This window comes from Microtus oregoni, unplaced genomic scaffold, assembly GCF_018167655.1.
Source record: "Microtus oregoni isolate MIOR12 unplaced genomic scaffold, Mior012 000006F_ref0000085, whole genome shotgun sequence".
NCBI lineage: Eukaryota > Metazoa > Chordata > Mammalia > Rodentia > Cricetidae > Microtus > Microtus oregoni.
Window position 1 is genome coordinate 55,114,397 of NW_024543065.1, and position 12,804 is coordinate 55,127,200.

The window sequence follows — 12,804 nt, forward strand, 5'->3', positions numbered from 1 at the left end:
AGCAGCTCTCCTCCAACAATACGCAGCTCAGTCCAGTCTCCTTCATCTACTTCTACCAGGAACACCACACCCACAGCTCCTCCTCATCGTATGACCATCCAATCCACAGCTTTTGAATGATTCCCGGGTCCTTAGTAATATTTCCCTCCTAATAAAAAGGTTAAAATATCTGGGATTCTAGAGATGACTCGGGTGTTAGAAGCACTTGTTGCTCTTGAAGGGGACCCTGTCTTTATTCCCAGGACCTACATAGTGACTCACAACCAGGTGGAACTCCATTTCCAAGGAATCCATCTATATCTTCTGACATCCCTGGACACTCTGTGCATGAGTTGCACAGGCACACATGCAAGGAAAAACATTCAGATACATATAATTTTAACAAGATTTCGCCTTAAAAGAAATAAAATAAAACAAATCTTTTTTTAAGACTCAGTATCTGCAGCCAGGCTTCCTGTATCATCACAGTGAAATCCAAAAATTTGAATTCTATCACAAAGCACAGCATTCACATTTATGAGGCCTTTTTCATGTGCTCAGCCATATAAATATGTTTTTAGTTCTTGATTTGATCACCTGGACCAAAGAGAGAGAGCCCCCAGGTAATCCCTCTTTAGTGTTTTTGAATCAAGCCTGACAATCAGAGGTCTCCCTCTGCATTCCTTGTTGCGGGTGTTGCAACACAGACCGGTCACTGTTAGGAGATAAGATCATGAGATAAAAAGAATGGACTACATAAAAAGGGACAAAGGTCCTCCATTACTCTCAGAGTATAAAGGCAGAGCACCTCAGCTTTGGCCACCAACCTGTCATCCTCACAGGCCATCATGCTGGACTCGGGGCTGTTCTTAATGGCCATACTGGCCTGCCTAAGTGTCATAGCCTTGGTGTCTGTCTGGAAGCAGAAAGTCAGGAGGAAACTCCCTCCAGGACCCACTCCTTTGCCTTACATTGGGAATTACCTGCAGCTGAATACAAAAGACTTATACAGCTCCATCACAGAGGTATCACCCGATGAGGGGATGGATGGGACGTGGGAGTATGGGAGTCTGTGTGATTTTGCATAGTTTTTGTGACAGATGATTCATAGGGTGAGGCACAGTCCTATGATGGGGAAATTGGGAAGGCTTGGAGCTCCTCCAGGTCTTTGATATTTTTTTCCAGTTATTTGATTGTTGATTCCAAGTAGGATGACATCACAGTATCTAACCCTTGTACACTGGTCCAGTCAGGTGAACAACTCACCTAACAGCTCCCATCTATTCCACATCAGCTCAGTAAGCGCTATGGTCCCGTATTCACCATCCACCTTGGACCTCGCCCGGTTGTGGTGCTCTATGGATACGATGCAGTCAAGGAGGCTTTGGTGGACCAAGCCGAGGAATTCAGTGGACGAGGCGAACAAGCCACCTATAATACGCTCTTCAAAGGCTATGGTGAGGGGAATGCCACACTGGGAAACATGGCTAGGGATACTTGTGGGCCTCATTTAAGTAGCTTGTCCCCCTAACTCATCGCCCCTTTCAAGGCTGTGGGTCCTCTGCTCTTCTCTCCACATCCCTGTTGAACGTCGCCTCTCACTGTGTCCCTCCCCATCCTGTCTAATCCGTGACCCTTGCTCCCGGTTGCTCTCTACCCCGTCTGCCTCCTCTCCCTCACTAAATGTCTGCCTTCGGTGCATCTATCTTTAAGAACCTTTGAACATCCTCCTAGACTGAGGATGACAGCCTCCTAGATTAATTTACCTGATATTTTTATCTTCTTAAAACATTTTAGAATGGATTATTTACTTAATTTTTCTGTGTATGAGTGTTTGCTTGTGTGGCTGTACATGCACCATGTGTGCCCCTGGTGCCTGTGGAAGAAAACAGAGAGGTCATCACTCTTCATAGAGTGGGGGTCACAGCCGCTTGAGAGCTGCTGTATGGATGCCTGGACAGGAACCTGGGTCCCCTGCTAGACAACAAGAGTCTTTATCCACTGAGCCTTCTCTCCAGACACTGATGTTTTTCCATTTTGCTGCCTTCAGCTTCCACACTCCGTCATAACTCTTTCTCTTTCCCTCCCTTTCTTCCTCTGATTTGAGAATGACCAATGTCATTTCCTTTCCTGGGAACCTGTGGGCAACTGCCTCCCTCTGCTTTCCTTGTCTCCCAGTGCTTATGTTTCTAGAGCAACTCGGAATCATTCACAAACATTGTTTCCAATGACCCCTGTAAGTGCTCAGCAGCCTCCTGCAGTTTTAAATGCTGTGTTACATACTTCAAATGTTTTCTCCAGGATGAGTCTAACTCTCATGGAACGTTGTAGTCCAGGAAATGCTGGCCAAGGCTGAAAAACTTCACACTGGCCTTGAGCAGCAGAATGTTTATTATAGGCAAGAAAAGGCAAAATACAGAGAAAGCACAAAGCACACCTTTAACTCTGTGGGGACTGCCTAACAAACAGGAGGTGTCTGTTTCTTTGAAGAACCGAGAGATGCACAAATGCCTACCACTATCTAGTGTCAACATACAGAAGTGACCACAGCCCAGGCCACATAAACAAAGGCAGAGCCAGGGACGAGGGCATGTTTGTGTGTAGCCAGTCCTTGCTTCACTGGAGATTTCAGCAAATGTTGTCTGGCCATGGGATTCTTGGTGCTTTCGCCATTTCAGAGACCCAGAACAGCTAACCAGTATCTTGGAGCATGATGGAGCTGGTTCAGCCATGAAGTCTCCCTGTCCTCTGAGTTTCTCCTTTGCCTGGTTGCTGCTGTTTCTCTTTGTCTGGCTGAATTCTTCCAACTGTCTTATTCAGTTGGGTGTTCATGATACAGGGACTGTGTTTGTAATTCCTGTGTTCTCTCCATCTCTATCCATCTGTGTCTCCTTCCTTGGGTCTTGGGCCCCCTCCCCAGTGTGGGACTTGGTCATCCCCAGCGTCATTCCTCTTCTTCTCTGCCTCCACGTTCTCACCTTTACAGGTGTGACATTCAGCAGCGGGGAACGAGCCAAACAACTCAGGCGCTTCGCCATCACAACACTGAGAGATTTTGGCGTGGGCAAGCGTGGTGTGGAGGAGCGTATTCAGGAGGAGGCGGCCTATTTGGTCAAGATGTTACAGGGCACCGGTGGTAAGCAAGAGACCCTTAGGTGTTTGGGCAAGAGAGGGAACAGCACCAACAGCCTGTGGGTTGTGGAAAAGAAGGGTGGGGAAGAACGTCTAGAAAATGGCCCCTGGATTCTGATGTCCCTTGTGCCAAAGTCCACATCATCTGCTTGACTCTTGTCTCCCTCATAACCCCTATGTCTTCCCAACCACGCCTTGCCTCTCAGGAAAGCCCATTGACCCTACCTACTACCTGAGCAAATCAGTCTCCAATGTCATTAACTCTATTGTCTTCGGGGACCGCTTTGACTATGAGGACGAAGAGTTCCTGTCGCTGCTGCACATGATGGGGCAGATAAACAGGTTTGCAGCTTCCCCCACAGGGCAGGTAAGCAACCAGCTCTTCCTCTCACCTTTCTATTGTCCTGCAGCATCTGTCCCCACACAGGGCATGGACCACCCCAATTCTCATCCCCACAAACATAAGCTGCCCCCAAGACCAGCCATTACCCTCAGACAACTGACCTTTACTTCAGAACACATGGGAGCTATCTGCTATGCAGAATCTAAGGACACCTGGATATCGCAGAGGTTTCCCTGACGACAACCTGGGAGGGTTTCCCCAGATTTCCTTAATCTCTAACAAATCCTTTGTATGGTCCTTCTGAACATCCAAAACCCTGCTCAGGGGAGACACATAGCTCCCTTAGGTCCCTCCTTCATCTGCCAAAGCAAAGCCAGTAAAATTATTTGGCCCCTACACCACTGTCCCAAATATCCTACCAGGACAATTAGGGCAAGAGACATCTGCTTGTCCCACATAAATTCAGAAATGAGTAGACAGGCAAATCAAAGAAGACATCTAAGCACAACTCTCTGGATAGCTGCTTTCCCAAACACCCAAATGAGTGTCTCCCAGTCCCATACAGGCCACATCCAAAAAAAAAAAATCTGACAGGTGTGCCTCATGCCTTATAACCTGAACCATCCCAGTCTGAAGACCTGACTATCTAGAAAACAGATGCTAATCTCAGACAACTATCTAGACAGCTAAACAGCCTGCCTGAATGCCTAAACGTCTAGGTTCCCCCATTGCACTCGGGGACTGAATGTCTGCTAGTGTGCCCCTTTGATCCACCCCATGTAAATTGTTGGACAATGGACATTTGCTTAACCCACCTATGAAACTGCTGTCTGTGGGGCTGCAGCGACAGCTTGGTGGTTAGGAGCATGCACTGCTCAACTCCTAGAGGACCTGCGGTCAGTTCCCAGCATCCATGCTGGGTGTCTGACAACCGCCTTGTCTTAGTTAGGGTTTATTATTGCTGAGAGGAGACACCATGACTACAGCAACTCTTACAAAGAAAACATTTCACTGAAAGGGCTCACTTACAGTTCAGAGGTACAGTCCAGCACGGCGGGGAGCAAGGTGGCATGTAGGTAGGCATGGTGCTAGAGAAATCACCTAACGACTCACATCTTGCAGACAACAGGAAGTGGAATGACATATTGGGTGGTATCCTGAGTACAGGAAACCACAAAGCCCGCCCCCACAGCCACACATTTCCTCCAATGAGGCCATACACACCTCAACAAAGCCACGCCTCTAAAGAGTACCACCCCCTATGAGATGATTATGGGATTATGGGGGCCAATCGCATTCAAACTACTACATACATGTAACTCCAACTCTAAGGGATCTCAGCTCTGGGGGATCTGACTTTGGACACCTGTACTCACACATGGATGCAAAATTAAAAGTAAAAAAATAACAAAATGAATACAAAGTGTTCTTTCTAAAATAAAGCAGAGTTGTTGTGTGTGCAATCTAGCCTCCTATAAACACATTAGTACCAAACGCCTTGAGCCAAGAAACACTGCCTGAGACAAGTTCCTTTCCCACTGGGCATTACTACTAATAGCTCTCTCTCCCATCCTTTCTCTCCCACCCCCAGCTCTATGACATGTTCCATTCAGTGATGAAGTACCTGCCTGGACCACAGCAACAGATCATCAAGAATACACAGGAACTGGAAGACTTCATGATCAGGAAAGTGAAGCAGAACCAGAGTACCCTGGACCTCAACTCCCCACGGAACTTCATTGACTCTTTTCTCATCCACATTCAAGAGGTGATTCCAGCATCTGTGGGATGGGAGGTCCAACACCAGGCAGCTGGAAACCACTCTAAAAAGGAAGGAAGAACTGAGGCCCGTTAAGCCCCCAAGATGCTCCTCACAATCCCATTTATAGTTAATCATCCCTCTTCCATCTGTTGAACTGTATCCAAGCCAGGGAACCAGCAAGCAGATTAGCATGCTAACCCATTTTCCAGCAATGTCCCCTGCAAGACACAGTTTTCAGTACATCCTGCTATTTACTTGCCTAGCATCCCCTGAAGCTACTTTTCAGACTCTGTGGAGCCTACATTTAACAAATGAGGAAACTGCCCAGAGTTTCTAAGTGGCAAATCAACCTGACGTCATACAACAAGTGTATCCCTAACACAGTCCCTTGCCTCTTCACTTCTAAGGCTTTTGCTATGAGCCACCATGATCTTATCATTTCATATCTTGATTCTTAAATGTACATGAGTGGCTCAGGAAACCTGTTTTTTTATTTTTCTGATCAAGCCGTCCAGTTTATTATTTCCTCGGAAGCTGTTATATAACAAACGGGCAAAGGGGGGAAAGGAAGGGTGTCACGGGGAAGGGAAGGGTGTCAGGAAACTCAGGTCTGCTGGAATTCAGGTCCGGAGACATCCCTAGCGAAACCTGTTGTTGTTGTTGTTTGTTTGTTTTTTATGTGACATCAGAGAGCTTCACAGACAGGACAAAAAAATGACATGGAATTCAGTAGAGTGTGAAGTGTCAAGGGTCTGGTTAGGGACTCTTCTATGGGTTGTTTGAGGAAGGAGGAGAGATTGACATTTGAATTCTGGGTCTGTGTCTCACCTGTCTCCAGTGATACATTCCATCGCCTCTATGGAGTGAAACTCTTTCCCACAGTCCTTACCCCTCCCTTGATACATGTTGTAACCATGGAGAATAACAACAGAATGACCATTAAAGGACAGACAGTTGGCTAGAGAGAGGAGCAAATTCTCATGCACACCCATGACTCCCCACATGACCTGGAGTCCCACCTTTCCCACCTTTGAGAACTGGATCCAAAGACAACTCCAGAAGTGGTGCTCACAGGACTTCAGTGGTTCCACCCTGAAGAACTTAATCAGCAATTGCTGGCTGTTGAGGGGAGGTGAAATCATACTGCTTAGTCACGTGGCGACTGGTTAACTGCCCTAGCACCTAGTAAAGCACCCCTCATCCATACGCATGCAGCTAACCCTATTCATAAGAAGTGACTGCAAAAAAGATATGAGACAATTGGAGGGGACTTTTTAGGAACAAGAAAGGCTTTGATGGGAGGAGAAAAGAGAAAAGAGGAGATAATAGGTAGGAATATGTTAAAAATACATTTCGAATCATGTCTAAAAAATGAGGACACAAGGTTCACTGGGTATGGAAGGAGTCTAACTGGGAGGATTTGGGGGAAAGATCTGAATATACTCATAATACAATGAATGAAAATTCTCAAAGAATTAATAAAATATTTGTAAAAGAATGACTAGAAATTTTTTAGACAATTAAAACCCTTAATGTCCCCCAAAGGAATGATAAACTGATGGATGGATATTCTCTCTCTCTCTCTCTCTTTCTCTCTCTCTCTCTCTCTGCAGGAAAATAAGAACCCCAGTTCAGAGTTCCACATAAAGAACTTGGTGATGACATCACTGAACCTCTTCTTTGCTGGTTCTGAGACAGTAAGCTCCACTCTGCGCTATGGCTTCCTGCTGCTCATGAAGCATCCAGATGTGGAGGGTGAGGCTGGTTCTGGAGCATGGAAGTGAGAACCACAGATGCTCCAACCTCCTTTCTGAGCTGACCACAATGCCCCACACCTCTACCCGGTCCCTGAATGCCCAGGCATACCCTGCTATGCAGAGCCAAGGGAGTATAAAATGCTCAAACAGGGCTTTCATTAGCTGTTAAAATATTAGACATTTTCAAATAGATTTCCCACTGGCTGCCAGACTCCTGAACTCTGGTCCACGCTGGCTCTCCGCCCTGTTATCCCCTCATGATTCTATCATGAGAAGGATCAAATGGCACTGGCCAGCATTTAGGTGTGAAGATGTGTTTCGAATGGTCTATATGCATGTTATTTACAGATTCATATAATACAAACTGTTTTACATGTTTGAACTATGGCACTTGCTCTGTATTCCCTAGACCCTTAAATAGAACCCACCTTGTCCTCTAGCCAAGGTTCATGAGGAGATTGACCAGGTGATTGGCAGGAACCGACAGCCACAGTTTGAGGACCACATGAAGATGCCCTACACCGAGGCTGTGATCAATGAGATCCTAAGATTTGCCAACTTTGCTCCCTTGGGCATTCCTCGAAAGACTATCAAGAACACCACATTCCGTGGCTTCTTCCTACCCAAGGTACAGCCACGCTCACCCAGGAGAGGACTCCAGCCCTCTTCCTGGTGCCTTGATGCCCCTTTTTATCTACAACTTCTAACCCCACTCCAATTCCTCCAATCAAAGAATCCCCCAGCTACCACATCAGCCTCCCCAGGATCCTCTGATTAGATTGCTCACCTTGACTTAGTACTTCGGGAGATTTATCCCCGTGCCCCCAACTTCTTGTCTCGGGGAAGCAACCTGATTTCTAACCACTCTTCTGCCTTGATAGGCACCAACCCCTCTACTCCTGTGCTGAAAGAAAAGCCTTGTGTTCCTCCAACAGCCAGTCTCAGAACAAGCACTCCCTCAAATCTCCTACCACAGGCCGCACACATCACATCCCCTCTAAACTCATATTCCCTAATGCCCCTCCCTCAGAGACCCCCAAATATGTGCCATCCAGTTCTCTTCACCTGGGACCCTAGCACCTCTGTGAGGTATTTTCTCCACCAACCCACCTATTCAAATCTCTTTCCTTCTCTCTTCCAGGACACGGAAGTGTTCCCTATACTAGGTTCTCTGCTGACAGACCCAAAGTTCTTCCCTAACCCCAAAGACTTCAACCCCCAGAACTTCCTGGACAACAGGGGACAGTTGAAGAAGAATGCTGCTTTCGTGCCCTTTTCCATAGGTAAGAAAACACAGACTTGCTGGACCACTGCTCACATCAACAGGGTAGCTCATCCCCTCTCTGGGATGCAACCTAGCATCCTTTTCCTGCATCAAGGTCCTATTGGAATCTAATGTCCAGTCAACCAGGTGCAACCCCTGTACCTCTAATGCACTGAGAGTCCAGACACAGGTCAAAGGGTCAATTGGACTCCTTTCAGGGATGGGGAAAAAGCAAAGCTCAAATTGAGTCTGCCATCTTTTCCAAGCCATGCAAGCAATTCTTCAGACTCTTAGAAAGGAGACAACAGCACAGCATCCATATTTGAGAGCAAAACTGGTAGAGGAAGCATCTTGACTTCCCATTGCTCCAGCCTAGAATGGGTCACCCCACTTCGTGTATAGGGAAACTGGGGTTCAGAGGGGCTTAGGAGTCTTTCGTGATGATCCCTTGGGCTTCAGCACTTGGGTCCTTCTCCCCAAGGGAATGCAGCTGTGCACATGGCATAAGGCAAGGCAGCAGTGAGAGTTCTCTGTCTTCCTCCTCTCTCTCCTCTTCAGGAAAGCGCTTCTGTTTGGGGGATGGCCTGGCTAGGATGGAGCTCTTCCTCTTCTTCACCACCATCTTGCAGAACTTCCGTTTCAAGTTCCCAAAGAAACTCGAAGACATCAATGAGTCCCCCAAGCCTTTGGGATTTACCAGGATCATACCAAGTTACACCATGAGCTTCCTGCCCATCTGACTCTAGGATCAACCAAAGTGGAGCCTTGGTTGCTCAGAGGGAGGGAGAGTCTGGAGTGAGGCCAGAGTGAAGGCAAAGCAAAGGGAAAAGGTGAAAACTGGGGGTTAAGAAGGGACGACATGGCCGGAAGAAAATTTAAGCATCTACTTAAATTGTGTTGGTAATAAAACAGATACCATGCAGTGGACAGTGATAATAACAGCTGTCAGTCACTGAGCATGGGTTCCTTGTCAGCTCTGCCAAAGTTGTCCCATCATCCTCTTATTTGGGACTTGAAACCAAAGAAGAATAATGTGTCCCCCAGCCCCATTTCCAGGTTTCAAGGATGTAACTTACGAACCTGAGTCTAAACTCTGGTTTAAAAGACTCAGGTTAAGATCAGCCGGGCGGTGGTGGCACATGCCTTTAATCCCAGCACTCAGGAGGCAGAGGCAGGCGGATCTCTGTGAGTTCGAGACCAGCATGGTCTACAAGAGCTAGTTCCAGGACAGGCTCCAAAACCACAGAGAAACCCTGTCTTGAAAAACCAAAAAAAAAAAAAAAAAAAGACTCAGGTTAGCTAAGCTTAGGGCACAGGACTTGAACCCCAGCACCCAGGAGGAAGAAGTGAATGGATCTCTAGGAGGCCAGCCAGGATTATACAGTGAGACATTGCTCCAAATCAATAACAAAACCCCTCAGTTTATTTTTGCATTCCTACAGGCCATAAAGCCCAGCTTGTTCTTGAAGAGAGATCTGTATCCAGCCATTTGGGCAGGGCTTTTGATCTTCTGTTTAGGGAGTACTTTATTTGTTCTTGAGGGTTTTTTTCCCTTTTCTTTTGTACATCAGTCATTTGTTTGGAATATTTTATTTACATTTACTTATGCATGTAAGGGGTAGAGCATGCCATGGCACACATGTGGAGGCCAAAGGACAAGCTGTGGGAGTGTGTTTTCTCCTTCCTACATGTAGAACATAGGACTCCACTCACATGGTTAGTCCTGACAGAAGGGGTTTTACTCACGGAGTCCTCTAATTGGTTCATTTAGAAAGTTCTTATTGTCACCCTTGCCTCAACTGAAACCACAGGGGCCTGGGATATTATTGCGCATTCTGAACAGTCCTGTCTAGTGTCTTTCTTTCTTCCTGCCCTGGTGGGCAGCTGATCTAGCTCCAACACACACTGTCCCACAGCCTTGCTTTCTCATACCCACCTCAATCGCCAGGGCCTCTGTGCCACCCCCGGCAATCCCCCCCCCATGCCAGGTAAGCCCACTATGGCTGACTCAGCCCACCTGGGACATAGGAATAAAAGCACTTTGGTAGCAAGCAATCCAAGCAAATAATGAATTATCATAGATTGGCAAGGAAGCGTGTTTTACGCATGGAGTACACATGGCTGTGTGTTCACCCGTTCCCCTCAGTCACATGCCCATGAACTCTTCATGTGTTTCTGAAGGGTGGGGGGTCTCTAGAGCTCAGTTGCAGGGCACAGCTAAAAGTGTTAGAATCTCCTGCTTGTTCCCACGCAATTCAGTGTAAAATCTGTAAGAGACAAAAATCCTTAAACACTGCACAGTCCAAACACCTGGACACATCAGCCTGAGATTCCTTTGTGTTGTAAATTAAATGCTGCATGCATAACTGAAGAGACGCCTCAGCATGAAGATTGCCACGCAAGCCTTGCAATGCAAGTTGTAGCCTCAGAACCCATGTATGACTATGGATACGGTGGCACCAGCTGTAACCTCAACATTCCTACGGTGAGATGGGAGAAAGGGACCAGAGAATAAGCCAGAAGCTCCAGGCCTAATAGCCTGATGTATGCTATTGTCTTTATTAGGGTTTTTTGTTTTGTTTTGTTTTGTTGTTTTTCTATGAAGAGATGCCAACCATGGCAACTCTTATAAAGGAAATATGAAATATTTAATTGGGGCTGACTTACAGTTTCAGAGGTTTAGTCCCTTATCTTCATGGCAGAACATGGTGGCATGCAGGCAGACAAAGTGCTGGAGAAGGAGCTGAGAGTTCTACATCTTGACTGCAGGCAGCAGAAGGGGGCTATGTACTACACGGGTGTGGCTTGAGCATATTAAACCTCAAAGAGCATATTAAACCTTCACAGAGACTCCAAAAGCCACAGCTTCTCCAGCAAGACCCCAGCCCATAATAGTACCACTCACTATGAGCCAAGCTATCAAACACATGAATCTGTAGGGGCCATACTTACTCAAACCACCACAGACAGGCAGGGACAGAACAAGAAAGCCTGCCTCAGACAAGGCAGCAGGAGAGAACTGTCCCCTGAAAGTTGCTCTTTCACCTCTGCATGTGGTACATGCACTGCAGCACATTCGTGCCCACATTCAAACATACACAATTTATTTAGTGTGATTGTCACACACAGACATAAACTGAGTCCTCAATTCTTTCCCCCTCCCCGCCCCTCTCTGTCACAAACCACCTACACACAAAACAACTCACTTTTTCAGGACTATGTCTCCAGAAATTGTTAAATTTTCATAATTTCCACCACTCAATTTCCTTTACTCTATTGTTGGCAATGCATAATCCATTTGTGCTAAGGACTGAGGGCTGAGGGGGCCCCAACCCCCATTGCCTGTATATTCATAGGCACTCTAGCTAGTAACCCAGCATCACAAACCAATCATATTATCCCTGTGGATCTCTCCTAAAAGGCCTCTGGAAACCTCAACTCACGGGATCAGAACTTTGGATAATAAAACCATCAAATCCTAAAACTGCTGAGTCTACAGTTTAGAGTCTCAGGTTTCAGAACCCAGTACTCGGCCGTCACTAGTGTCTTCAGAGGCCACCATTAACACATGTTTGGGAACTTATCCCAGCCACTTCTGGGATAGCAAACACCAGAACTCCCTGCTGAATATCTCCCCATAATGAGTTGAGGGAGAAAAGGTTGAAAGAAGAAACTGCGGAGACCTGAGGGCAGGAGCTGGGATGGAGAACAGGGAATAGTCTTTGTCTTCTAAGACAGAGAGAAAGAGAGCAACAAAAAACCAATTCCTCGAGAGGCGCAGCGGCGGCGGCGCCAGACGCACAGAGGCGCGGCAGAGCGCGGCCAGACCCAAGTGGCTGGGACAGGCATGCAATAAGGAGAGCAGATCGCCCTACTACAATTGAATCAAAGAGGTAGGCCTTTGGTTGGCCAGGTCACTGGCACAAGGGGAGCCTGGTCCTGTCCTGAAGATCCTTCGGAGGGGTGAGAGGGTTCTTGGCCTGCAGCAGGAACCACGAAAGAGAGTGAGGGCATTTTGTAAGCGGAGCCCTTGGCCAGCAGGGAAACCTGATCCGGTTTCTAAAGGATCCATTGGATAGGATCAATAGGAGGAGATGGGCAGGCGCCAAGGCAAGAACTCACCCAATAATCCGAAAAACAACATGAAAACATCAGAACCCAATGATCTTACAACAGAAGTATTTGAACAACCTAACACAGAAGAAGTGGAAAAAATCGACTTTATGAAGATAATAGAGTCCCTTAAACAACATGTAAAAAATGCCCTTATAGAAATGGATGAGAAGTATAACAAAAAGTTTGAAGAAATGAGTAAATACGTACATGATACCCTGGGAAACCAAGAAAAAACCATCAAACAGGTAATGGAAACAGTTCAAGAATTGAAAACTGAAATGAAGGCAAAGAAGAAAATACAAACTGAGGACCAGCTGGATATGGAAAACCTAGGCCAACGAGCAGAGTCTACAGAAACAAGCATAATCAATAGAATACAAGAGCTAGAAGAAAGACTCTCAGATGCTGAGGACACCATAGAGAAAATAAACGAACAGATCAAAGAAAACAG

General features: G+C 46.6%; 1 protein-coding gene across 1 annotated transcript; it reads left to right on the forward strand.

Moving 5' to 3' along the window:
- Window positions 1-785: 785 nt before the first annotated feature.
- On the forward strand, window positions 786-9,210 carry LOC121449417 (cytochrome P450 2A9). Its single transcript, XM_041653822.1, has 9 exons — window positions 786-1,004; window positions 1,274-1,436; window positions 2,966-3,115; window positions 3,318-3,478; window positions 5,046-5,222; window positions 6,830-6,971; window positions 7,414-7,601; window positions 8,115-8,256; window positions 8,796-9,210. The coding sequence occupies exons 1-9, from the start codon at window positions 828-830 to the stop codon at window positions 8,975-8,977; spliced, it is 1,482 nt and encodes a 493-aa protein (XP_041509756.1). The 5' UTR covers window positions 786-827; the 3' UTR covers window positions 8,978-9,210.
- Window positions 9,211-12,804: the final 3,594 nt, after the last annotated feature.

Bases quoted from the DNA above. Each gene is read 5' to 3' on its own strand.
- LOC121449417 (XM_041653822.1), top strand. From the start codon at position 828: ATGCTGGACTCGGGGCTGTTCTTAATGGCCATACTGGCCTGCCTAAGT. The intron at 6,972-7,413 runs GTGAGGCTGGTT...CTTGTCCTCTAG, and splicing joins GAAGCATCCAGATGTGGAGG to CCAAGGTTCATGAGGAGATT. The intron at 8,257-8,795 runs GTAAGAAAACAC...TCTCCTCTTCAG, and splicing joins TTTCGTGCCCTTTTCCATAG to GAAAGCGCTTCTGTTTGGGG.